Source organism: Nipponia nippon, unplaced genomic scaffold (assembly GCF_047370975.1).
Source record: "Nipponia nippon isolate SJK-2023a ecotype South Korea unplaced genomic scaffold, ASM4737097v1 scaffold_15, whole genome shotgun sequence".
Classification (NCBI taxonomy): domain Eukaryota; kingdom Metazoa; phylum Chordata; class Aves; order Pelecaniformes; family Threskiornithidae; genus Nipponia; species Nipponia nippon.
The window spans coordinates 8,188,938-8,214,433 of record NW_028262331.1 but is presented as its reverse complement, the minus strand read 5'-3'; the positions used below and the strand labels follow the sequence as shown (position 1 = coordinate 8,214,433).

Here is a 25,496-nt window from a genome sequence, read left to right as displayed (position 1 = left end):
GAGGGGTTATGCAGGATTTGTTACTCTAATAAAAAACATAATTGTGAATGAACACTAAAAAAAATGCAAAGACATAAACAGAGATCTGAAGTGAATGTGTTGCACCCTGATGGAATGGGTCCTCTACAAACAAGGAGAATACTAAAGTTGCTGTGGAGACAGGTATTCATCCTAGTGCCAGCAGACTGCCCCGCTGTGAATGTGTAACTTCCATGTGAGGAAGAAGTGGACAATCCTTCAAGATATGAGCAAAATTTATATTACGGTTATGATATTTACTTACTAGAAACAAAGTTTAATTACCCAAATAATAATCTGAAGAGGAGAACATTTTTTTCCAAAGACTGAAGACGATGTATGAAGCTACCATCTCAGATTATTAAAATTATAAACTCCTTAACATTTAAAAAGCTGCCTACAAAGACAGTGCTCCTTTTTATGTAAAAATCTGAGTTATGTTAAAAATGAGCTGCACAACATTTTGTTCTTCTGGCTTTCTATAACAACACAATGGAATCAAACACAACTTATGGGAGAATGACCATTTGTGGTTAGGCAATGAATTCTAGAATTTCAGAGGACTGGGAAGAATTATTAACTCATTGAAATAACATATTAACTGCAGAAGAGCAGTTTTAAAGAAGTCGGATGGCTACCTGCAGGCTGAGAGGTTACAACATACATCCATGCTAAGAAAGCAGTAGATCAGCAATGACATTTAATGATCAACACGGTCACTCGGAGTTAAGATGAGGAGAACAGAGATCAAGATACAGTTGATAGTCATAGCCTATCACTACAAATAGTTCATTACTCAGTGACCAAAGAAACCATTTCATACCTCTCCTGCAAGACATCAAAGGTAACGGATCTCATGAGTAAGGTTCCAGTAAGCTGCAAGCAGGAATATTTTGATAGTGGTTCATGGCGGTACTGATTCCCCACTCCGTCAGCTGCAGCGACTCTCAACATCTAAACGTGCATGGGAAGGGCTGTGGCCCTGGATCTCGGTTCTAGCTTTCTCAAAAATACTTCCAGCTTAATGCAAATAAAGGGGAAACTAAAAGGGGATACTTCCATCTCGCTGCCTGGAGAGAAGAGGGTGTAAGAGGTAAGCTTTAAACTTCTCACTCGAAACTCTGGGAAAGAAAGGCTCTGTCTTGGCAACTGGGCTGTCAAAAGACAAAAAAAGGTTTTCAAGGATTACTGAGAGCAGCTAAGGGAAGGTGGCAGATCTAGGCAAGCACTGAAGTTTGATAAAAGAAAGGTATTTACATAAGATAGGCATGGGACAGACATTGCAGATTAAGAGGACTGCCTCAAATTCTAAGCTTGGGAAGGAAATAAATTTCACTTTGCAAGAAGTCCGAGACATTAAATTCTAGAAAAGGAATAGGGTAATCATATGGGAAAGTTACAAGAGAAAAATACGTCCACGTTGAAAATGAAAACACGGTTTTAGAAAGTACAATATGAAGAAGACTGAACAGCAACAAAACAGGGCCCTTGACTTCACAGGCTTTACCAAAGAACTGTGGAAAGACAAGAGAGCAGTACCTACAAAACCTCATTAAATAGACTATATCAGAGATCTGAGGACTTAAAGCTGGTAAGATTTCAAACCATTATTCAGAATATTTGTAGGCAAGGAGGAGCATACAGCAGGTACTACATACAGATCCCAAATCAACAAGAAATCAAAGATACAGGTGATTTCTACTAGCCTTTCCTAGGACAAGAATACTGAATACAGATTGTTGAGGGAAATACACAGATTTATTTCCACATCTGTTTGTGTTCAAATTCTTGAGGTTGGTTGCATGTTAAGGGGTGATGCTGCAATCCACAAAGATAATCGGAAAGATGCTCTTCTTTGGGACTTTGTAAACTCAGACATATGAGTAACTACAATTAGTTCTTGTGCCAGAAAAACTGAAGTTTTTCCATAGAAAATACAGCTAAACCTATTGTCCTCATAATCAGATTTTAAAACTGCTGTTAGAAAAGAAAGATGTAAGAAGCCATACAGCCGTGTCCAGAGTTGAAACCTTTGCAAGTCGTGTGGAAGCAGAGCGTAACAGAGTGAAGTGTTCATTCCAACAGCAAGCTTTGCTTTCCCTGGTCATTTAATTTTAACCTGTCTTGGAGTAAAAGTGTGAAACTTCCAAGTAATGGATCCATTACATGGTAAATAAGACCTCCCATTAACATGAGTAGGAAGGAAGTCAACCAGCTCTGGATTAAACAGACTATTAGCATTAGGAACTTCTAGATATTTTCCTCATTTCGTTAACCAACTGTGCCATGATAAGAACATTTTATTTCCTTCCCTCACTTCTCCCTCTCCCTTAGTCCCTGGGGGAAGAACCAGCAAATGCTTCTTCATAATAAACTCCATCTCAGGAGCTTTAGTTTCAAGATTTTTAGACTGTTACAATCTAACACCATCCTCAAGTTTGGAAGTGATATACCAAAATGAACGCATATTTTAGAGCTCAACAAGTTAGCAGGCACTGTCAAACATAATGCCAGCATTTTCCACAACTAGAACTGAAGCTCTCAGACTTCTACATAAGAAGTCCTTTTGCTTCACACTGTAAGAATAAAGAAATTCTGTAAAGAATAAGACACAATTAAAGGAAACAGTCTGAAGGAAGAGGAAGGAGCACGTCCTTTCAGTCTTATCAGATCTGTCCTATAGAGTAGTAGCCCTTTCAACCACATCCCCTGCCACCTCTACTCCTCAATTCAGGTCTGTGCATGAAGCACGTGTCTCCTTTGACACTTTGCAATTTTATAGTGGTGCATGAAAGCATGAAATAAAATTTATTATTTCTTTTCTTGCTGAAGAACTACTTTCCATTCACATCTTGTAGATCTGGCAATGAGCAGATCTTGCAGTCTATCTCATGGAAGAGAGCTGTCAGTTTGGCATGTCAGGGAAGCAGCAAGGCTGTTAGGACGGTCCAACGTTGGAAGAGATTACCCAGAGAGGCTGTGCAGTCTCCAGTCTTGGAGGGCTTCAAGACCAGACTTGACAATGCCCTGAGGAACCTGAGCTGATCTCATAGATGACACTGCTCTGAGCAAAATGTTGGACTAGAAACCGCCTCAGGTTCCTTTCAAGATGGATTTTTCTGCGATTCCATAATGAGATACTAGCAGCCACCTACAGAGAGAAGAATGAAGTAAAAGAACATCCTATCACTCTGGTTCCCACACATCAGCCATTGACCTCTGCAGCCTTTGCTTCTACAGTTGAAAGCGTACGCTGGCATTGCCTCCACCAACGTGCTGGCTGCCTAAAATACCATTGCAGCTGCACAGTGAGTGCTCATTTATCTCAAAGCTACAATTGCAATCAGTTATTGTGGCCACAGGTCTGCCAACCTACTTATAGCGGCATGACGAGCAATTCCAGGATGTCGTTAATTTTTTTTTATCAATTACAAATTGTAAAGTCCTATTTTTGGAGGGTTTAAGATCCAGACACTGTAAGGAAGGGCTCATGATTGCTGGAATGAAGCGAGTTGTTGCTTTGCTTTAGCCACCATCACCAAGAAAGGAAGCAATTTTTGATAACCAGACAAACGGATTGACCTTTTCAACCCCTGACAAAGCAAAGCCAAAATCACCAACACTGAAAAAAAATACAACTGTTCCTCCACAGAGAACTTAGAAATAAGTTAAGGAAGAAAACCCATGCACAGAAAAACCACTTGTAGAATAAAAGTGAACAATTTCTTACACAGCTGACAAATCCTTTTGCACACACAAGTCTTCCCACTCAGGCTAGCCAGCAGATGTGCGATGCTAAGCATACCTCTCGCTTGCTCTCCCTGAGAAGCAGCAGAGGTTCCCAGACAGCTTAGAGAAGTGGTCTGCATACCAGACTCTTGTACAACACAGATATTTAAACAGTGTCTGGAGCAGGGGAAAAAAAAGTAGCCCTTTTCTTGATTATGATACCGTAATTAATTTCGATCAGTTATTGAAGGCTCTCCCTGAAAAAATATTTTTCAAGCAGCTTACGTGACCCAAACTTTTGATCATTTATCGGTCTTTCTCAGAATACTGGGGAGTGAAATATCAAATACTTAGGACCAAATTGTTCCCTTAGAAACTTGTGTCTAGCATCCTCGACGCGCACAGAACAGAGCATGCAAATTCAACGGCAGAGTTCAACTATCTGCTTCTCCAAAACTACAGAGGCAAATGCAGCTTGCAAGATTGCCAGTCGACTCAGTGACATTCTTTCTAAAAAGGTTAATTTCTGTTGTAAAGTGAGAGCTTTGTTACTGAAAAAATTCCTCTGAGCTAATATCCTAATATTAATTAATATCCTAATATTAATTGGCTTAATTATCCTAATATTACATTGCAAAGTAATCCAGATTTCTTCAGTGGCTCGATCATTTCTGATTTATGTACTTACACACTAAACATTAAAACCACAGAGGGCCGAGTAAAGGAGCTTTAGGGAAAAGACTTATCACAAAGAGCCGTTCAAAGAAGAATGTGAAAAAGTCATCTCCAGATTACCATTAGCAAACCTAATGTAATGCTCATTGCTGTTTTTTCCTTATCTGTAAGCAGGTGTGCAGATGAATAGAACAATGCAGGCACAAGACTGCCCTATTGTCTTGCCAGTGTCCAAAGAAATCCAGCAAGGAGGTGGCTTACACATTTGTTACTCATAGCTCCTATTGTCTACCCTCTGCCTCTATTAACTCTTTGCTACCTCTTTTCTCAGGAAGCCCTCTATAACAAGTTCCCTTATTTCAAGCTTTCATTGACTCATTCCAAAGCTTATTTCAACTCACTAATTTGGAGAACAATTTAAAACTAAGCTGATACTTAGTATATTCACTGCTTATCATATTGTCTGTGGGAAAAAATCACCACATTTTACTATCAGTTCGCTATCAGTTTGCCATCTCGCTCTCAAGCTATAGCATTGATGGGAAGTTTCCAAAGCGAAGCTTCAAGGTTTGATTAGTTTTGAATTGCCATTTAGTTATGGGCCAAGATAAAAAAGGTAAGATACCTCCCCCACCTATTAACAAACGCAGGCAAAACTTCAGGAATGCAGTGTGTGAAGACAAGCCTCCTGGTGGCCACCCATCAGGCAGCCTAGACCAGACACCAGCAATCTCTTTCTTGTACGGCACAATTAATAAAGGGAGGAAGCTGATGAGGAAAGGGGGTGACTGGAAGACTGAGCAAGAGAAATCATGAACAGAATTTGACGTTGGGTTTAAACAAGTTATTTCTGGGAAAGGAAAAAAAAGAAGTCAAGGTTTTCCAGTTATTGTATGTGACTCTACCACTTCCATTTTTATGATAACTGCTTTATAAAAACCTGCTTGTGGTCTGCTTTAACTTCTTTTTTCTTGTACCGAATACCCTGAAAACCTTTTCATTAAACAAGCCAGCAGCCAGGGAATCCTTTCCAAGCAGGAACTTATCAGATACTAGCTGTTAGCTTAATCACGGGAGAGATCCATTTTTAATTTGGCCATCTTCTTTTACACCGCTAATTAAGTAACATTTTGCTTATTAGTTGAACCTAATCATTCCATTTGAATTAAGTCACAGTGTCGTGTCAGAACACAGTGCTGGGTTCTCCAAGTAACCATGGCTGGGTGTGGTAGCGTACTTTGTTCTGCTTCGGCAAAGAGAAACCCCACATGAAGACGTGGAAAAGCAATCCAGCTCGGGGCACCAGACCTTTCAGAAATGCTGGAAAGATGGGCTTAACATGTGTCTAACCGTCACTATCTCAAAAGTTCATCAGTTTAACTCCTTGCGGACTAGAAGGCGACGCTCGGAGCAGGAAGTTGTTCGGTGGAACTCCTGACGCAATGCAAACCAAAGCAGTTGCAGCTTAGTTTAACACAAACCCTCTTGAGTCCACGTTGACAAATTCTTTAACAAGCCCTGTGGTTACAGGGAAGCTGGTTTCAGTCTGAGTCACTCCTGTTCAAACAGTTTACTGGAAATGGAGGGGAGGGGGAATTTTCAGAGAAGTCATGTGATGGCCAGACAAACCACAACCAGTAAAGGTTCAGTGGAGTCAAAAACAGGTCCCAGCAACAACTGACATTCAGTGTGCAGATGGCACTCAATCATTCACAAACGAGTCCTGCTGCATCTCAGCATTTCTATGGATTTAACCCTTTTTCAAGTTTGTATTCTTTCAGAGGCAGGACGCAGCTTGGAAAGTAAACAAACAGCGGTGGCTGATAGTAACATAGGCAACTAGAAAATATTTTTACATGGAAATTTGGCTGCAGCAACGCTGCACAGAAGCAAAGCCCGATGTGTAAATCATTAGGTCTTAAAAATATGCCACTTAATGAATCCAAACACTTAAGAGTCATTAAGGATTAGATATACAGCAAAGATATTAATACTTTCTCCTCTTAGCAAGGAATACTATGGTACAGCAAGGGCCCACGCATTACGCTTTATCACTAAGTACCTTGAGGGAAGCTGGCATTAAAAGCTTCATTTTCACCAGAAACCTCCGTCAGCTTTAAGTGTTTCAGCATGACAGAGAAAAGATGAGAATACTAAACAATCAGCAACCGTTAAACTGGCAAAAGAGACTCCCTGCACATGTGTGTGTAGACGTGAAACTGTACAAAAGTATGCTTGCACTGTATTATTACCAATGTGCTGCCCCAGCACTAAGTAGTAGATTCACTTCCCCTAATTGAGAGGTTGGTTTGAACGGCTGCGCTGGAGATACTCCCCGTGGCTAAAAGGGGAGCTCCGATAAAGACTCCTCTGCTCTGGAATTCGACTGGAAGAGAGTTAACAGCAACTGAGATACCGTTTCAAACATTCGTAATTTTTAAATACTGCCTTAAGTGTTACCAACTCAGACCGAGTTGCTCTGTTCCTATAGCATGCTGGGCTCTGCATTGTGTGGAGCTCTGAGAAAAAAAGAGCCCTGCTTGTAAACCCCACGCCTTCTCCAGGGCAAAGCCGCTCGATTTCAACCAGAGCAGCCACAAGGCAGGAGAAGCTCGGATGCTCCCTTTACGCAACTGGGACTCGCTCGCTGGCGTGCGCGCGCAGGGAGGCACGGAAAGGAGAAGCGAGTGTTCCTTTAAAACGAGGGGCTTTTTCTGAAGTATGCTAATGGAAAGTACAAGGCAGACTGACACATCCTCTGCAGGCTAATGAGTTGTCTCAAAACCCATCTCAAGGAGACAGGTCACTTAGATCTGAGATTTATGACAGAAAAATCCTTCAACAGACTCTTTAAAGTAAATAGCGTTTTACTCTGTGTAACTTTGAATGGGGCACTAAACCTTGACGCTGTTCAATCCTTTTAGGTTCCTTTTTTTTTGTTGTTTTTTTAAAGTGCCAAGCTAGCAAGCACATTCCCCCTCTCAGATCCTTCAGGCTGGATGTTATATTCATGGTCTATTCTCACCATAGAAGATCCTCATCTGTTTCTCAAAATTACCATTGTTTTGGAGAAATAGCAGCAACAAGCTTTCTAAACAAAACACACGCAGGCACAAACGTCAAGCCATTTGGCTTTGCCTCGTAGGCATACAGCAGCTCAGCAGAAGCAGAGGGGGAAGCTATTCTTCAAAATCTAACACACCCATTTTCATGCCTCGCAAAAAGGCAGGCTGGAGCGAGACCTTTACACTGAAAGAAGGCTCCTGTCATTTGACGTCAAACATTTGTAGTAGTCTCCACGGCATAAGACACTTGTCACATCCCCCGTGTTTTCTTAAGCATAAGGCTTCAACTTGGGAGAGTGGGAGAAGCTGATGTAGGTAATAAAAATTGTTATTGAGCAGTTTAAAAATAGACATCCTAACTGCTCGTGAATAGCAATTACAGAACAAATAGTGATAAGCTATGCTGAAGATCGGGATTTACTCAAGGTCATAGGAAAAGGCAGGCCTGTCTCCCACAGACATCTAGCAAAAACATGACTGAAGCCAAAAGCAAAAAGGAAGTCATATTAGCAAATGGAAAAAACTGAACTGTCAGTTTTATGAGCGCAATACAATTTAATCGGATTGTCAAAGCCTCACGTTAAGGGAGTTTTACAGAAACCAAACCACAAGTGGAGTTTAAAAAGATTTTTTTTTTTTTCCTGGCCACCCATCCACAAAACAACATGCTTCAATCCAAATTCAATTGCCAAGAAAATAAAATCAAAAGTACTGGTAAATAACACTATCATTTTTCTTAATTAATTACACAACGCCATTTGTTTACTCAGGGCAGTCAATACAGCTAGCTATATTTTGGCCTGTCCTGACAAAATGCTCTCTAACAAAAGTTTTCTTCCCAAGAATCTTACTGTGCGTTCTGGAAACCAACTCTGGCTGCTCCCACAACTGTACACGCATATAATTTGCTGGGAGAGTTTCAGTAAACACAGATAGCATTTCAGCTCTCGAGTCATTTATTCGACCGGTTTAGTTGGTTGGTTTTTTTGGGTTTTTTTTTTGTTTTTGTTTTTTTTTTACCATGACTTGATTTTTATACAGTTAGGGATTACTTTGCAAAGCAAAGACCGATGATAGAGTAAAGAACAAAGCAGATTTTTTTTTTTCCCCCCACTGCATCTTCAAAGAAATAGAAGAATTTACTATTTACAATAGCAGAAAAACCCTTTGGAACTTTCTAGTAGGGGGAGGCTCTCAGAAAACACAGGTTTTGCTGTTAGAATTACTAGATACTAGATTGCACTCAGTATTTCCAAACCACTTTCTTTCATGGAAAAGCTTTATCCATTTTATGAAGAGAAGGAAAAAAAGAAGAAGTATATCTTTATATCAAGAAAATACCCTGGTAGAACAGTTTAAAGACAGCAGTGCACTGGAGACCCCCTGACTCCAAGACTGGAGAGTCCTAATTCTAATAATAATTTGTAATTGCCTTGATAGCATTTTCCACGTGCTCCTAAAGGAAATCCTGTAAATTTAATAATATTGGTATTCATCAGTTCTTGAAGTTGATCTTTTAGATGTTGATATTTCCTAACTTTCTCTACCGCTGCATCTGCCAAAGATGTTGATTTACTCTCATACCTAACTGCGATCTCTACTACTAGGGCCTGATCTCCTTTAACAAACACCAGGTCTGGCTCCTAGCATCTGCTGGTTTTTTAATAGCAGTCTCATGACCTGTTTCAACTTAGTGGCAGACAAAACAGGGTAAGAACGAAAAATACGGAAGAGGAATTCAGTGGCAAGTAGTTTGAGGAAAAAATGTTTAATTTCTTCTAAAACACTATCAATAACTTGTGAACAGGATGCAAACTCCTGACCTGAATGAGAAATTATCTACAATAATAACTGACTGATGTACAGCATCAGTTGCAAACTATGCTGTAACACAAGTAGTATTTAATCCATCAAGAAAATAAATGACAGGAGCAACAAAAAGGGATTCAGAGCAGTTTGGCTGCATTTTCACATCAGGAAAAATATGTTTCCTCAGGCTGATGAATGGGTCATGCACTGGCCCCTGAGGGTGTTAGTGGCAAGGCAGGCAAATGTCATCTGAAGGGGATGAGCTGACTGAAAATCATCTCCTGGCCCAGGGAGGCTTTAAATGCAGCTACAACAACCATGATTATAGAATAGCACCTCCTCTATTGCTGATTTGTTAGCCCCCTTTCTCCCTACCTTTATTATGCTGTTCTTGGAAGTCTAAATAAATGCAGTATTTGTAGCAAATACTTTGGCTGCACTATTGTATGTGCTTCAACAAGCTGCATTCTTGCCCTCCCATCATCAGAGGTATCTCTACCCAGTGGAGGACTTTTTCCATCCCTGGGAAGTCCCTTGTGAACTCACACCAACTGATTTTTGGCCCATACCCATTTCATTGGAATGGTTATTTACACCGTCTAGTTGTTCTGTGTTTTATTAATTCTGTTGTTTTGCACTGTTCTTACTTGTGCAGTCTCTGCATGTTCCAGCATCTCCTCAAATTCCTGGTACTCTTCATCATCAGGTTCAGCACCAGAGAGTCGGGCCGCCCTCGCCATAAAATATGGAGGCAGCTCTCCAATGGCTGTGCCAGCACCCTGGGAAAAGAATAGTTCTGATTTATTTTTGTGTTTATTCTTAAACAGGAAACATGTGATATGCATAGTCCCGTGGACTTTTCAAATGATTAGAACTGATGAGACCAGCTGCTCTGAGAAGTTTGCTTTTATCCACAGGTCAATTTTCTCTTGATTTCAAACATAATGCTGTTCCATTGAAACCCCACACTTTCCCCCTTTCCTTGCTTAGCAAAATTCAGCTTCTCTCAGCACAGACTATCACGCTGCAAGTCAGCAGCTCCCAAGTTGTGGTCTGCGAGGTCAAAACGCCGTGCTCTGTGCACCTCCGGGGCCCTGCAGAGTGGCGCGTTGCCCGGCCCCGGCAGAGCTCCGCAGCTGGCGGCCAGCTGCGCCTGGTGCGGTGGGGAGGCTGCAGCTTGTCACCGTGCTGCAGCCCGAGAGCCGGCCAGGCCGGGGGCCCTGCTATCCGACACGATCCCTGACTCAGCACAGCGCTACCATCTCACCCCGCCGCATGATGCCAGACACATTTGCCGGCATGTGACAGCCCTTGCTCCTGAGTGGCCTTCAAAATAATCTGGGAACTCCTCCCCGGTGCTGTCATGTAGTTTACTTCTTCAGTCATGAGACTTTGTGCAAGTGTTTATTAGAAAACAGGCTCGAGTTTTACTACAGCTACGAGCAAGGAAAATAAGGTTAAGCAAAGCTTGATCTCGAGTTTTCTCTCTCCTTTAGATGGAATAAAGAAAGCCAAGAGAACCTGAGATGAAAGCATGGTTGCTTTCTCACCACAGGAAAATTATATTTGTTTTCTCAGGACATCAAATGACTCATTTCAATCTTGTGGGTAAATGCAACTTTAGCTTAACCAAGGAAAGAAAGAAAAGGGAGACAGCTAAGATTGAACATATGGATAAACAGAGGCTAATGAAACAGGAACTCGAACTAAACTCAGAATGGTTTAAATATAGGACAGGTAATAGCACAATAGTTGGGCACCACACTGGAAAAGTGCTAAAACTTAGCTACATGCAGATGGCTTTTCCCTCTTAGGGTCAGTAGTAACAAATGCTTTTCTATTCCTTTGAAGCAATGTGAAAGCTTTTCAATTTCCTTTGTTCCTGCCCTATATGCAGCTGCAAGCGAGAGAGAATTCCAGCTGCTGTGGATATTCCAAATCAACAGGTTGTGGTTTTAAATACAGCCGCTCTCTGCAGTCACCCAAACTGTTATATTCTCAGTTTAAGCGTATAAAGTGCACAGCCTCATATGTTTATGCCCTTGTTTTCCACAGAAGAAAAATTTAAACGAGTGCAACAAGCTGAACTTCATTAATCTGCCTATTTCTGGCACAAGGGAAGATAAGCCTGAAAACAGTAGCAACAACGTTTCAGAAAAATTAACTTGAGGTTATGTTCTCAGGGTGATGCAAGAACAAAAAGTCACATTGCTCCTCCAGGCTCTGCCAATTTGCTTTGGCTTCATTTTGTTAGCTGAGGAAGAGGTTTGCATGCGTGTACTGGACATGAACTTTCTTTAAATTGGATAAGTCACATGCTCATTATTACAAAACATTTCAGAAGTGCAACAAAAATCATATGATTTCATGTCTGCTGGAGATAGGTTCCTTAAGTGCATTAAAAAAAGAAAAAAAAAGCAGCAATTAAGGGCCCAAACCAGTAACTATTTAACTGCTTTTTGTAACATTAGCTGTCCATTTTCACCATTTAACTCTGAATGCCAGTTTTACGTGGAGATTCCTTGGACTAACAACAAATTGGAAAGGCAAATGCTAATCAAAATTCTTTTACACAAATACATTCAGAAAAGGAAACTGGGAAATTACTCCACTAGAAAGAGTCTTTTAAACAGATCTTATCCTGGTCAGGACACAGGCTGCCTGTTCTGCTAATCCTGAGCAATTAAACATTTTTATTCTTTCCCCTTATTTCTTGTAAAAAACAAAAAAGTCTGCAACACATTAAAAATGTAGGGCACTATTGAATTCCTTGTCCCTGTGGGATGGTAGGCTGTGAAAACTGGCATACACCTAGCAGATTGTTTTTGAGAGTCCTTCTGCAGGCCAGGACTGGTGGAGCCAACTTTTATAGTGATTGAAAAAAGCATCATTTTCATTTCACCTAATAATTCCTTAGATACAGTGATATTTAATCCTCGTAACACTCATTATCAGCAAAAATAGCTATCACTGACATGCAGGGGACTAGTAATGATTTTAATCTCTGGAAAAAACTATACCTGGTTTAAGTTGGCTGAAACAGCCGCTCATGTTTTTGTGATCTGAATCAAATCCCTTGTGCAGATAAATCCCCACATTCAAACCTTGCAGGATACTTAGTCTGGGTAGCTTTATAGTCAGAGGTCTGCAAAGTCCCCACTGGGACCGGCCTGCTTTCAGCATTTCACATGAAAACCTATATTGCTACCACCCTCCTGCCTCCCTCCAAACAATCACGGAGATTGGCCAGATTTCACTTCGGAGTCTTTCAACATAATTTCACTTCACAAGTCTAAAAGAAATAGGCTGTTGGTGTTATTGTACCTATTCCTCACAGGGCTCCGTGTGCTGCATTAGGAGCACATCTGTATACAGCCGTTAATTCCTTTTCTTTTGCATTTATCCAGGGTTTGTCATGATAAGTTCAGGTTTTAGATCCAATTAGAAGTTGCTGATTCCATTAAAAAAAAAAAAAAAAAAAAAGAGAGAGAAATTTTGTGAGCTCATTCAATCATACCCAAATCAGGAATTAATATTCCGGATTTGAGTTTAAAAGCAGAAAATTAAATTCAATATTTTTTTTTTTTTTAGCAAGATTTTGATTGCAAAAATCAGCTTTTTCCCTTTCTGGAAGTCACCGTTACTTTCCTATTAAGATGGACATTTGGTATAAGAGAGACAGAATCAAAAATAAGTTTCTTCAACAGCTTCCATAAAAAGCAAACTGGAATTAGGACAAAAGAAACATACTGGAAGAAGCAGCAGCAATTGCCAACTTGATTTGGCTTACAGGAAATTAGCAAGCAATGTTTATGTACTCATGAAACATTCCAAGAAAGCATAACATTACACTAGACACCACTGGTAGACAGAGGATGCTCCCAAGGGAAAATCTAGTGGAGACAGAGTTCAGCGAAAAGGTAGCTGACAGTGAATTTGAAGGCGAGAAGAAAGAAAGGGGGGGAAGAGTGGGATACAAATGTTCTGGCTTGGTCCTATTCCCTTGTCCTTTCCCTAGCCTAAACCAAGAAACACAGCTCCAACGAGAGACTGAAGGTACCATTTGTTCTCCCTCATGGTTGCTCATAAGGACACAAGCTTTCAACACTTGCAACTCCGTTAACTCATTTCTAAACTACTTAATTCTCATCATAGTAAGCAATGGATGTTTACCCTGAGCTACGTTTTTATTTTGCAACCCTAGAAACGTAATTGTAAATGCCATTTTTATTACTCTAGTCTCCATTAAACAAACTTAGGCAGAGGGGGACGAGGAAGAAAATAAAAAGAAATATTATATTTATGGTCTTATAAGTACTTGTATGTTGAGCTACTTATCAAGCATTCAGGCAATTCTGTCCTCTCAGTAGAGTGACATTTAAGATGCACTTTGCTTCTTGAGAGAGCTGTAAGTCCACTTTCTCTGTTACTATTTTGACTTTGGTACTGCTACACATTACTTCACTCTGTAATGCGTCTAACCCAACCGGCATTTTTGTAGGTAACACAGCTGCTGATAATTTTAAAAGTTGTAGTGACCAAAGTTGCCTTAATATACCTTTTCGTATCATTAGAAGGAATACAAGGACAGACATCAGATAGCATGTATTTTCAGAATTTCCTCTCTCTACCTTTGAATTGGACATCCAAGAATTTAATAATGAAATCATCAGTCAGAACAGGAAGTCAGTAGTAAAATAAAGTTAATTTGGCATGAAGTGCACAGCAGATGCATCTGTGTAAACTGCAATTCAAAATAATCTACACGTAATGAAAAAACCATCTTAGCTGACCAAAATCCTCCAAAAATCAAACTTCAATAAAAAGTTGCAGAAGGAAAAAAAGCAAAATGGAAAGGAAGTTCCAATGACAGTGTTTCCTAAGACCCTGATTCACTTAAGAGCTAACCTGATTTCCTGTTTTAAGTGAAAAGTTTGCCATGATGAAAACAGCCAGAGAAGTAGAAATAAAATAAAAATGTGCAACATAACACTCTTTCTTTAATCCAATCTATTGATGCAACCCAGAAAAATATTTCAGCTATGGTATTAGGGCCCGAGTTCTTTGTGAGTAACTGCAACTTCATCCAAGTTACAGGCTCAAAATTTTTGAAATTATTTATTGCTTAACTGCATGCGGTGCAAGACCTGACAGCTGCAAGATCATTTGGGATGCAGACACCCTTTCTGAAACTTACCTTTTACATCAACAGCTTTGAAGCACATGAGCGTTTTCTGCTAGCATTTAGAAAAGTAGTCAGGCTGCAGTTGATCAAAGATGGCCCAGTAATATCCTATTATCTCTTTAAAGGAGATGAAAATTATCCAGGGCTAGTACAGAGAGGGTTGATCAGGAAAGCAAGTATTCATATTGCAAATATACGCGTTACTGTTGGCAGTGTAAGCCATCATTATTTTGCTAATTCGGGAATTTTTGTGTATTGTTGAACACAGAAATTAAGTGCATAAATTAGAATTGCTTAAGTTTTATAAACCAAACCTTACCCACATGCAGGCCTCCAGCCTGACTTTTGAGATGATAGCCCATAAAGAGATGGATCCTTCAGTCGCCTCCTCATCAGGGCAGATAATTTGATCCGGGTAAGGAGGCTCAGGAAAATTAACTGAGTTACATTCATATGCAGCAAGAGTAACTGATGCTATGTGTGGACCCTGAAAAAACACAAGTAATTTCAAATGCATTTTATGTTAGTTATAATAAAAGTTAAAATTAAAACCCCACATTTGTCCCTGATGCAAGGAACCTAGGCTAAAACTTAGTGTTTCTCACTCTGGCCGTTAATAATGTCACGTATGTAAAATGTCGGGGTTTTTTTAGACCATCTGAAGTGCAATGTTGAGCTATTAATGCTCTTTAAAAAACAAAACAAAACCCAAAAGACCCCTTCTTGTGATCCACTGAAAATGTTAAGGAGCCTTTCAGCTTTTGCCATGCCATTGTACAGTAGTATGAGGTTGCCAAGGAGAAATAAGAATCCTTACATCTTAAAAAACAGGAAAATTTTCAAAACTTTAAAATGTTCTCCTTAAGGTATTTATAGCCTACAGCTTTATTAGAGCAGGTGTTTTCCCTACTGTTGCTTTTAGAGGATGGAGGCATTTAAATTCTATGTTAATTTTTTTTTTAATGATTGGGACTTTATGACATCTTACAGTGCACCTTCTTAACTTTTGGATTTTTCTCCAAAAATCAGTTGCTTAATTTGTGTCAGTTTTTCTGTGTATACAAGAAAGTAACTTTACTGCTGTTTGCTAAAAATGGTTTGAAATATAATTCAAAGCTTAAACGTTATTTAAATGCCATATAATTGAATTACTTCTAGTCTCCATCTTACATTAAAACATTTTTTTGGACAGACCTCCAAATAAAACTGGCATAAAAATCTGTTAAAGAATTGAACTGCTACATACGTAACAAACCTGAAAGGATTGCCATTATTTTAATACAAAAGAAGCAATTCAAATAGTCTATGGCCTGAACACTAGACATTGTAGCTAAAAAAGAAATCCCTTAGCAAAAGGTCAGGGAAACGTTGTCAGGAGGGGAGGAGGGAAAGTACTGCGTTAAACTAAGGTCTTTTCATAAAGGCACAGATTTAAATAAATTTTAAAGTTTTCTTTACTTGCAGAACAAATTACACAAACCTTAACTTCTGCTATTAGTGATTTGATAGGTTTTGATGTCACATGCGAAACATATTGTCAACAATTTTCTTCTACGTTTTTTCCTTTAAATGAGTCATGTTTTATTAGACCGATAAGGGAGCCTGATACCCCCCACCCAAATCAAAGCTAAATTTATTACAGAATAGCGAGGGAAAGTGTGATAGACCTCAGCACTGCCATTCCCCTGCGCGAGGCTTCCAAAGCCCACTTTGAAATGCAGGAGCCCCAGGGATACCGAGAGGACCCTGCAGGCTTCATTAGCACATTAAAGGGTGAAATTCCACAGCAGGTCTCACCCAAAAGGCGAAGCTCCATTGCTTTTTCTAGACTGGCTGGGAAGAAGATTTCAGTTGGGTTCACTCACGTCAACATTCCAGGTCCCACTGAAGCGACCAGAGCACTGGATTTACGCAATCACATTGATACTGTAATTTTTTAACGGCAGTGAAATGAGAATGTTGAAAAAAAATCAGTTATATTTTTCTGTATGACAGCTGTGACTACTGTTATATGTAAACAATTCAAAATAAAACCATTCTTCTGGCATGCAACTGGTAAAAGACAAGCTGCTCTGATACCAAGGAAATTCTTGTATTTATTCCTTGTTACTTAACAGGAGACTAATTCAAAGTGCTTTGGCATACTTTGGATTATATGAGTAGATAGATACAGCCTCCTGAGATGATAAATGAGGCACAGCCTCTCGCGCAAAAAAAAAAAAAAAAAAAAAAAAAGAGAAATGGTTCACTGAAGTAAAACTGAAAAAAGAGGAGATACAGAAGTTGATACACAAGAGTGATTTTGATATGGCAGGGAGAACAAAGAACGGATGAATGAACAAATGACTAATAACGTATACTATCAACATTTCTACAGGCCCCAATGGCCATGGTTGGTGCTTGGGTTTTGGTAGTTGTAGCAAGATCATCCCTGTCCCCAGCAGCTTCATAACTAAACAAATAACATGTCTCTATTTTAGTCATCAAGGACAGATGCAAAGAGAGAGTTGAAACTTTCCTAAAATTGTAAAGTACATTTATGGCAAACCTGGGAACCTCTTTCTCCACCGTACTCTGAAACTGAGGGAATTTAATCCCGCCCCCTGCTTGCTACTCCCCAGTCTGACAACTCCCTTGGGACAAAAAAGGTCTCAAGCCATCTTCCTTAAATTAATGGTTTTCACCTGCAGAAATTTGCAATAAAATTCTCTTGAATAGCAAATTTGCATGGAGGAAATCCCCACGTACTTGAGTTGTAAATGACTATTTCCTATGTTCCCTTGAGAGTAAGGGTAAGGTCGTTGCCAAGGCAGTGAGATACGGTGTGTGAATCAAGAAGTACGATTTTCAGTTCCACAAAATTTGGAAGACATGCCACACTATGGTATAACTACAGCCAGCTGTGATGGAAGACTTAGTTTCAGTTTTATAATAGTAAGAGACAAATTTAATCGCTACTATAGCAAGGCCCCAACCCCTTGCAAGGTTTCAGTGACAGCATTGCCAGCATTTCTTAAACTACACACAAGGTGTGTGAAGACGACGGTACAATCTCAGGAGAGCAAGCAATGACAAAATGCCTAACAGGAGGCTGCTGCCGGAGCTTCTTGCCATGAGCAGCTTCTCTCAACAGAGCTGCCATCCTTGAAATGGCTTAGCGGTCTTAAAACATTGCCTCCTGTTAAGAGAGCTCTCCCAGTCTCAACAAATGTCTCCAAAAGGAAAAATTTTACAAGTAGCCAATGAAAAAAAAAAAAGGCATTTCACAAAGCAGCTGTAAACGGCCAACAAGCCACCTGAAGACTACGCCAGTTGCACATAATTCTTCCGCTGTAATGTAAACAATTCTATAATGGAAAAAAGTTGGAGTTACAGAACCCACAGAAGCCACATTTCAACTGGAATAAGAAATAAAGCATAAACCGTTCATTTAGAGTGATGAAGTGTGGAGTATTGGAACTCGGAGTGAGCCAAAGGAAAGCAGAACAATCCTGTGTCCTCCTCTGGCAGCGGAGCCCAGCTGCCCTGCTAGTCAAACGGACAACGTCTCACAGCTTGGCAGGCTGCACGCAACATCTCCGACATCTGCTTTTGTTCTAGCTCAGCCCTGAAAGCTTACATAGAGCATTATACTTCCACAAAGCCGTAGTTACCAAGCACCTCAAAACAATGGTTGGCTAAACAGGCCCATGGTTGCAATGGGGGTGGTGGGGAAGAAGACTGGGAGGGTTGCTAGGTGTTTCCTAAGAGAGGTACCATTTTGCTTTGCAATTAGCAATAGCGATGGTTTAACTCTGAATGGCACAAGGAACCAACTTCAAATGAGCTTTAGGTGCCACCTTTGGAAAATCCCAGCCAATATACGCTCAGATGTTTTCTTTATACTCCTCCCTCTGCCAGAAGGATTAATTCTCACACAATTTTTCAATCCTCTTCACAAATAATACCTCCTCCACCCTCTCCTCCTCCTTCTCCACGTGGGGCCACAGTAAATATTCTGAGTGTTTTGCCTCTCTGCAATAGCTCAGTTTATTCCAACACTTCAGGAAAACCTCTAAGATATCCCCTCCTGACTAACTGCAGCTCTACCTTTGAAAACGGCATTCGCAAAACTGTCATCCCAGACAACAAATACTAAAACCAGGCGCTTTAGTGGACACGCTGCTTGCCAAACCAGGAAGAGTCGCTGAAATGCAAGGCATGTAAGATCCTGAACACCAACTGTCTTTCCCTCACCCTCTTCCAATGACTTTTTTTTTTTTTTTTTTTAAATTGCAGGAGGCACTAACAAGGGCTAACAGAGAAGAAATTGAGAAACATTCTGCTGACTCGGGTGAGAAACATTTGCTTGCCACTACTGACGACCAGAAGGAGCCTGTGGTTAGGCTGGAATGCGATTTCTTAGAAATATCTGTACAATTTACAAATCAAACAAGACAAGATCTGGTCATCAAGATCAACTCAACATAAATCTATTTTTTAGCAATAGTAATTTAGGGGAGCTTGGAAATCCCTAGCTATACAACCCTGATGTCTCATAGAAGGTAACCTCGAACTCTTGAACTCACAGGCCTTCAGAGAAGTTTAGTTCAGTGATTGAAGGCACCCAAGTTAGAACAGACAGGGCTAATACTTAGAAATAAGTTACTTTAAATGCTGTATTATGAAATTTCTAGAAAGCATAATCTTTTTATCTATAAATTGTGCTTGGAAATTCATCAGTGTGAGTGGAAAGAGACAGCAGGCACAAAAAAAAAATTCAAGAAGTTCAAATCCTTAAAAGCATGCTGATACGTATAATACTTAAAACAGGAAAGTCTTTACCGTAAGGAAAAATGACTGAATATCCAATTAAAATGAATCCTATTTTCACATTATTGATCATTCTGTGCACCTAGACTGTGAACACAATGAAAGCTGCAAACAAACTCCATACCGAATGTTGGTTTCTCACATGCCCCTTCACTGAACAGCCACCCTGCTGAAGTGACACAAGCACAACAACATCTAATTTTAACCTTTTATATTTGGGGAAGATATAATTTTAGATTGTCTCTAATTTAGAAACATTTCGCAAAGAAAAGTGATACGTCTGCCAGCAAGAAAAGTATTACAGCGAACTCATTGCTGAACTTAATGCACTAAAAATGTATTTTCCTCCATGGATACACTGCTTTTCATACTGGGTTGAAGACTCAGCCCTTCCACAGGGGGGAAACATGTCATGCTATATTTGATTAAGATAAATTGGAAAAACAAAAGCTTGCTTCTCATGGGAAACATCCTGCAAGCGTTGCCCCAGGCTGCGACTCATCTCATACTTATCCATGAAGTCATTACACCTCTCGAGAAAGTAACGCCAAGTTACAGCATCTTTTTTATCTTCAAGAGTAGTGGACAACTACCCACAAAGAAAACTGCTCTGTGATCAAGAGGGAAATGCTTGATCTGGAGGTGGCTAGTAAATATGTCCATCTAGTCTGTCTGTCTGTGTTACAAGATTAAAACGTCTCGTGATTTTATATAATGTCTGGTATGCAGTGCTGGCTGTAAAACGGGCCTCAGAATGAAGAAGGATCCCATACCTAGAGCATCCACGAGTGACACAAACATCCATCAAGCGGTCACAGCTCATTTTAGCAGACCGTCATGGCATTTCATGCAACGTATTAATTTTACAATCATGTGTCTGTTAGCAAGTTTCTATTCCCACTTCAGTCAAGCCTTGCCTCACAGCCCAGAGCTGATGGAAATTCCAAACGATGAGCCACAGGCTCTGAATATGACTGAACAAGAACCACCGAGGGGGCAGGCACGTGGTACCGCTGCATGCATAACAGGGCCACGTTGCTACTTTGAGGAGTAACATGAAAAGCAGACTTTTTGTAAGGCTGTGCCCACGCTACTTTCTATAGGAGCAAACAGCCTCCTGTCAGGGAAAGGCACAACTGGAAGAATCCAAGTTTATGTGCTGACAGAAGACAAAAATAATCTGTCAGCCTTCTCTCCTTGCCCTTCCCTAGCCACCCACTTATTATTTCTGAAGAATAAATCACAGCATCTATTCAAATTGACACTAGTAGTGATGATTGGCTTTAACATCTCCAATTAAAGATCGTCTTGCACCGTTATCATTACTTCCAGCCTGTTCAAGGAAGCAGTGACACAAAAAGTATAAAGTTCAGGCCATGCATTAAAAAAAAAAAAAGAAAAAGAGCAGAGGCTCCCAGGGAGCAAATGAGGAGAAAGCAGAACGTGACCTCCCAGCAGTTATGAGACACAGAACCAGTGACAAGGAAGTCGAGAGCAGATAATGAAAACAAGGCGTCAGCATCTAAAAGGTAAAGTCCATCAACCTTCAAAAAGAAGAAAACGGTGTACCGATCATCTAACTCCTCAGCTTGCTGCAAGTTCAAATGACTATGGCTGGCCAAGATGCTCAATACAGCTCAAATATTAATATGACATCAATATTCTGCGGACTTCTGAAAAGTCAAAGTAAGGTAGCTAATCCTACACAGATGGAGGCACTTCACATTAGCTGTTTATTGCCACAGTTCCAGCTTTAGATAAACCTTCCAGGCTGTGACGTACACCACTTTCAGCAGCACTGGAGGCCATATATGGAACTGGCAGTCACACCATTTCGGGCTCTGACTCATGAGGTCCAGCAATTCACGGTGGGGCAATACGGGAGGTTATTGCTTCCAGCTGCTCCACCAGCCCCTACGCCAGACGTTACCACCCTCGGAGCAGGACAGCGGGACCGGCGGTGTCTGCTCAGCAGTTGCCAGGCTCGCGCCCAGCAGAACTTAAACCACCACCAGTTTCAACTCACGTTAACGCACCAGACTGGGGGCTCGGGGCTCAGACTGGGCCGGAGCGGTTGAAGGGACTGTTCTTCCACAGCGTAATCTAAACCAGAGGCGCTGGTTTTATTCTCGGCAGGTATCTATTGGTATCTGGCATATACAACAACAGCGGGTGCTCTTAGAGGGATTAAGACTCCCAATGGACATTTTTCTCCTTGAAAATACCATTTTTTTGTCTCAGATTTTTAAAATGCATTTAAGAAACAGGTTACACAACTAATCTGGCAGCGGTGTCCAGTTTAATTCACTGGACCCTTCCAGTTCATCGGTGCATTATTACTATCAATGCTGCAGTTTCAAGCAGAACAGAGCCCATGTGAGCCATAAGCAGGAGTTCCCGTCAAGAGATGGTTAGCAAAAGTGATTTTTTTTTTTTTTTTTAAGTTATATGTTGATTCAAGTATTCCAGGATGTTTCAATTCATTGTAAAAAGCTTAGGACAGCTGGAGGAAATAGGTTTAAAGGCATGAAGGAAACAAATGAGAGAGTAAGAGTCACAAACAACCCTCACACAAACAGGATCCATTTCAACTTACTTTAGAATTAATTTCTGTCTTCTGCATCCACCACGTATTTTTCTTTCAACTACCTTAACAAGTCAATAGCAGTAATCTGAGCACAGATATTAGACAGAACTATTTTTTACTTCATTTGTTTTAGGCTTGCATGTTGGCATGTGAATTGAAGAACAGTATGGACTGAAAATGAACACCTCGCTTAAAAATAATGCAGCACTGGGAAGGGGAGCACTGCTGCACCCTCCCACCTCGCTGAGGCAGCTCTGCTTTTGTTTCTCACTTTTTCCTTTACACACAGAAGCCATAGTTTTCTGGGTTACTCACACTCGGTTTGAACGATCCACATGGATAGAGCAAAACTTCTCCTGAAGCTGACAATCACTATGAAAATACTCCTGTATTAAAGTCACAAGCAAATGAATGGAGAAAAAAAATGAGAGTAAGTCCTGTAGCTTTTCAAATTATTCTGTCTACTTCATAAAAGTGGAATAAGCCCTATTTTGCAAGCTTTTCTTTTTAGAAGCGCTTTATTAATTTTATCATGAGTCTCCTTACAAACTCAGCTTCTGAAATCAGATAACTAAAAGGAATTAAGTTTGATTTTAAAAAGTTTTCAGCAGTACTGGCAGGAAAAGTTTTTTTTTTTTTTAATTATTTTTTTTTCTTTTCATTATTTACACAACAACTTTTTTTTTTTTTTAAAGCTAATGGGGCTCATTATTGCACAAGGTGTCTGGATTTTATATCTTCAGATTCTAACCTAAACCAGTCCAGATAGGGCCAAAATACAATTCATTTCAGCTGCAAACTACCACACTTTTGGGAGGCCAGAATGTGACCCCTGGCCAAAGCCAAACCCTGGAACCAATTCAGAACAAAAGCAAGACATTGAACCCTCAAGCCTGGATAAACTCAAACTGGCTCTCTAAAGCCAGCACCGTCAAGGAGGACACTGTCTTTTCAACTCACTTATCTTTAAAGGCAGTTTTCTGGGTTGTTTTTTTTTTCATGGCTTAAAATTATTGCCGTGCTCTCATCCACTCTGCTACAGAACACCCCAGTAAGAATTAAGTGACAACCCCACATATTACAGTTCTGAAAAAACACGAGCTCTTGTGCGACCTCCGCACACAAAACATTCCTCTTGTACCTCGCGTTTCCTGCTCGCGCCCGTCCACGGCCCCGCCACCGCTGGAAACCTTGTCAGCGGTTGCTCCACTTGGCTCTATCAGCAAGCGAGCAGAGATCCATATTTAAGAAACAAACACACAAACAAATGCAAACGGCCAAAGCTCGCTCTGCACTTTTGACCTGTAAGGAATTTGCTTCCATTCATCCCCCAGCATTACAGACTATAACAGACCGTACACAGAAGGGACATTTATCATCCACTTCTCGTGCAAAGTTTTTTGATAGGCATTAATTCTAAGCTGATTTTGTTTGCCGTGGCCACATCTTTTGCAATCCATTTGCCAGAGCTGAACTGAAACCAAGTCACGAGGCAGAGCGTTGGGTGACGATGGCCGTGGCAGCGCGGTCCCCGCCACGCGCTCCACCTAGCGTCCCCCGCTCCGCCGGGGCCCGCTGCCCGCCGGCGGCTCATTCATTTCATTTTGCGGCGGCAAACAGACCTCTCCGAGATGTACAAACGCAAGAAATTCCTGACGAGTTACCCTCAGTCATCTTCTTTTGGTAATTAGGTGATTCATGCCATTTATATTTTAATATACCACCAATACAAGAGAAGACATCTCAGGACTAAGAAAAAGAGCTGTGCGCTGCTAAAACAGTATTTAGAGTCATTAATCATAGTAGTTTTATTTCCTGCAGGACCACATCATGATTACTATTTTTAAAGTGTTTTTAAAGAATTGTGAAAAACTTTTAATGGACTTTGGGAAAACAAGCCAGCAGACTTGTTTTGAAAGTGTCAGAATAAAAAGGATTCTTGGAAGAGCGGCCTGCTTCCCTATTTCTGCATTGAAGACCTGCTCTGTGCCAGCCCTTAGCTCAGTGCCAATTTGCAGCATGAGAATCGCTTCCCAAAAAGCCATGTCAAATTTTACATTTACTGCTGGCTACAACTAAGGAAGCAGCATCAAACTAGGAACCAATGCAGCACACAATGTTCAGACCCTTTATAATTTACAGAAAGTTCTTGAATCACAGAAATAGCAATAAAAAGCCTATTATCAAACTAACAAAACTGACCTCTCCCTCCTAGACCGAGATGTTTGCAGCAAGAATGTGCTGGTGACCAACAAAACCCAAATCAGACGTGAACCAGGGGCAGTAACTTCCCCCCAAACTGAGACTGCTTTAGACTGTAAAATCGACTTTAAGCAAACTGTTTCCAAGTACTCCCTTCTCAGCTAACCCCAGGATCTCTCCTGGCCCTTGAATTCATGCTGCTCCAAAAAGCAGCTGGTGAGAGATGCTCTGAAGAATCCAGACAAATGACAGTTTTCAACACTGGAAAAACAGCTAACCAGCCCAGGGAAAGCAAACACCCAGAGTCATTCATATACGCCATCTATTGCGTAACTCTCTCTATGATTTTCCCAGCTAACAGGCTGTGCTCGTGAACAGTTTCACATGAAAATAGCTGCGTGCAGTAAACGGAGGGCTATATTTAAAGAAGATGCACCTGTGTCAGAGCTGGGGAGGTTCAGCGCCCTGCCCGAACAGGTGCCCACGTGCCATCGGTTCCTAGCTGGCCCTTAATGGCAGAGCAAGGCTGCAAGCATCAACAGGAGCTCAGCAGCACATGGGTGGGCCCGGGAGCATTGTTCCCGAAGCATGTAATTGCATTCCCAACAATCTCACTGTACATACACATTTAAAATGAGCAATTAATTAAAAGCAATTTTAAAACACTTACTGAGTCTGTTCTCTATTGCCAGCAAATCCAGGCACTAAACCAGAAGAGGATTTGCTGTTTTGTAACTTTTCATTCCTTTGAACCAATAGAAGAATAAGTTTTACCATAATGAAGAAATGTAATTAAAGTATATGGAACATGAAAACTAGATATACAGTAATGTAAAAGTTAATATAGCGAGTTCCCCACTTAACCTATCGTATTTCTACTTTTAGAGGCAACTGCTGCACAACTAACAAAGCAACTTAGTTTAAAACTCCTCCTTTTGAAAGCTAGAGCGCCTAATTGCATTGCTGCCAGATGGGTTAACTCCAGAACACTCTTCTGAAATAATTTACCCTTAAAAGTTGTACCAACAGTCTTAAGTTAGTACTCCGTGTTCCCTTTCACACAAGCTGTAGGCTCAAACCGAGGAGAGATTAAGAAGCGTATTACTACATTGATAGCATATTGACATTGCTGATATAGCTGTACTGACAAGAACATTAACAGTTCAGGTACTTAAAATGGCAACACGCTGTTTGGGCAATAAACTTGCGTTTTTACACTCCCACTGCCATCTACTGGCTATAAAGCCAGATACAGTCCACCAAATGAACTGTGCAGGGTTCCGACAAGCGTTCAGTGCCGAGAAAGTGCAATTGTCCTAAATTTACAGTCCCTGCTAATCACTAAATCTTGCACGGCAGAGAAGAGGAAAATGAATCTTTGCTCCTCGTTCTTCCTACACGCACTGCCTTTATG

At 40.7% G+C, this 25,496-nt stretch overlaps 1 protein-coding gene and 1 long non-coding RNA gene across 8 annotated transcripts in view; one reads left to right on the top strand and one right to left on the bottom strand.

Annotated features, from left to right (window-relative positions):
* VMP1 (vacuole membrane protein 1) overlaps positions 1 to 25,496 on the bottom strand; it is a 71,773-nt gene that overhangs the window by 27,502 nt on the left and 18,775 nt on the right. For all 7 annotated transcript variants that reach the window (XR_015703421.1, XM_087751514.1, XM_087751516.1 and 4 more), the window contains 2 exons: positions 14,801 to 14,968; positions 9,944 to 10,075 (listed from right to left, as the gene is read on the bottom strand). Coding sequence is in view for 6 of the 7 variants with exons in the window: in XM_087751514.1 (XP_087607640.1) it covers positions 9,944 to 10,075; positions 14,801 to 14,968 (300 nt within the window). In the remaining variant the exon portion in view is untranslated. The remainder of the gene's footprint in view (positions 1 to 9,943; positions 10,076 to 14,800; positions 14,969 to 25,496) is intronic.
* On the top strand, positions 517 to 24,747 carry LOC148056316 (uncharacterized). The gene is made up of 2 exons (XR_015703423.1): positions 517 to 1,111; positions 18,760 to 24,747. It is a non-coding gene; the product is annotated as an uncharacterized LOC148056316 (long non-coding RNA).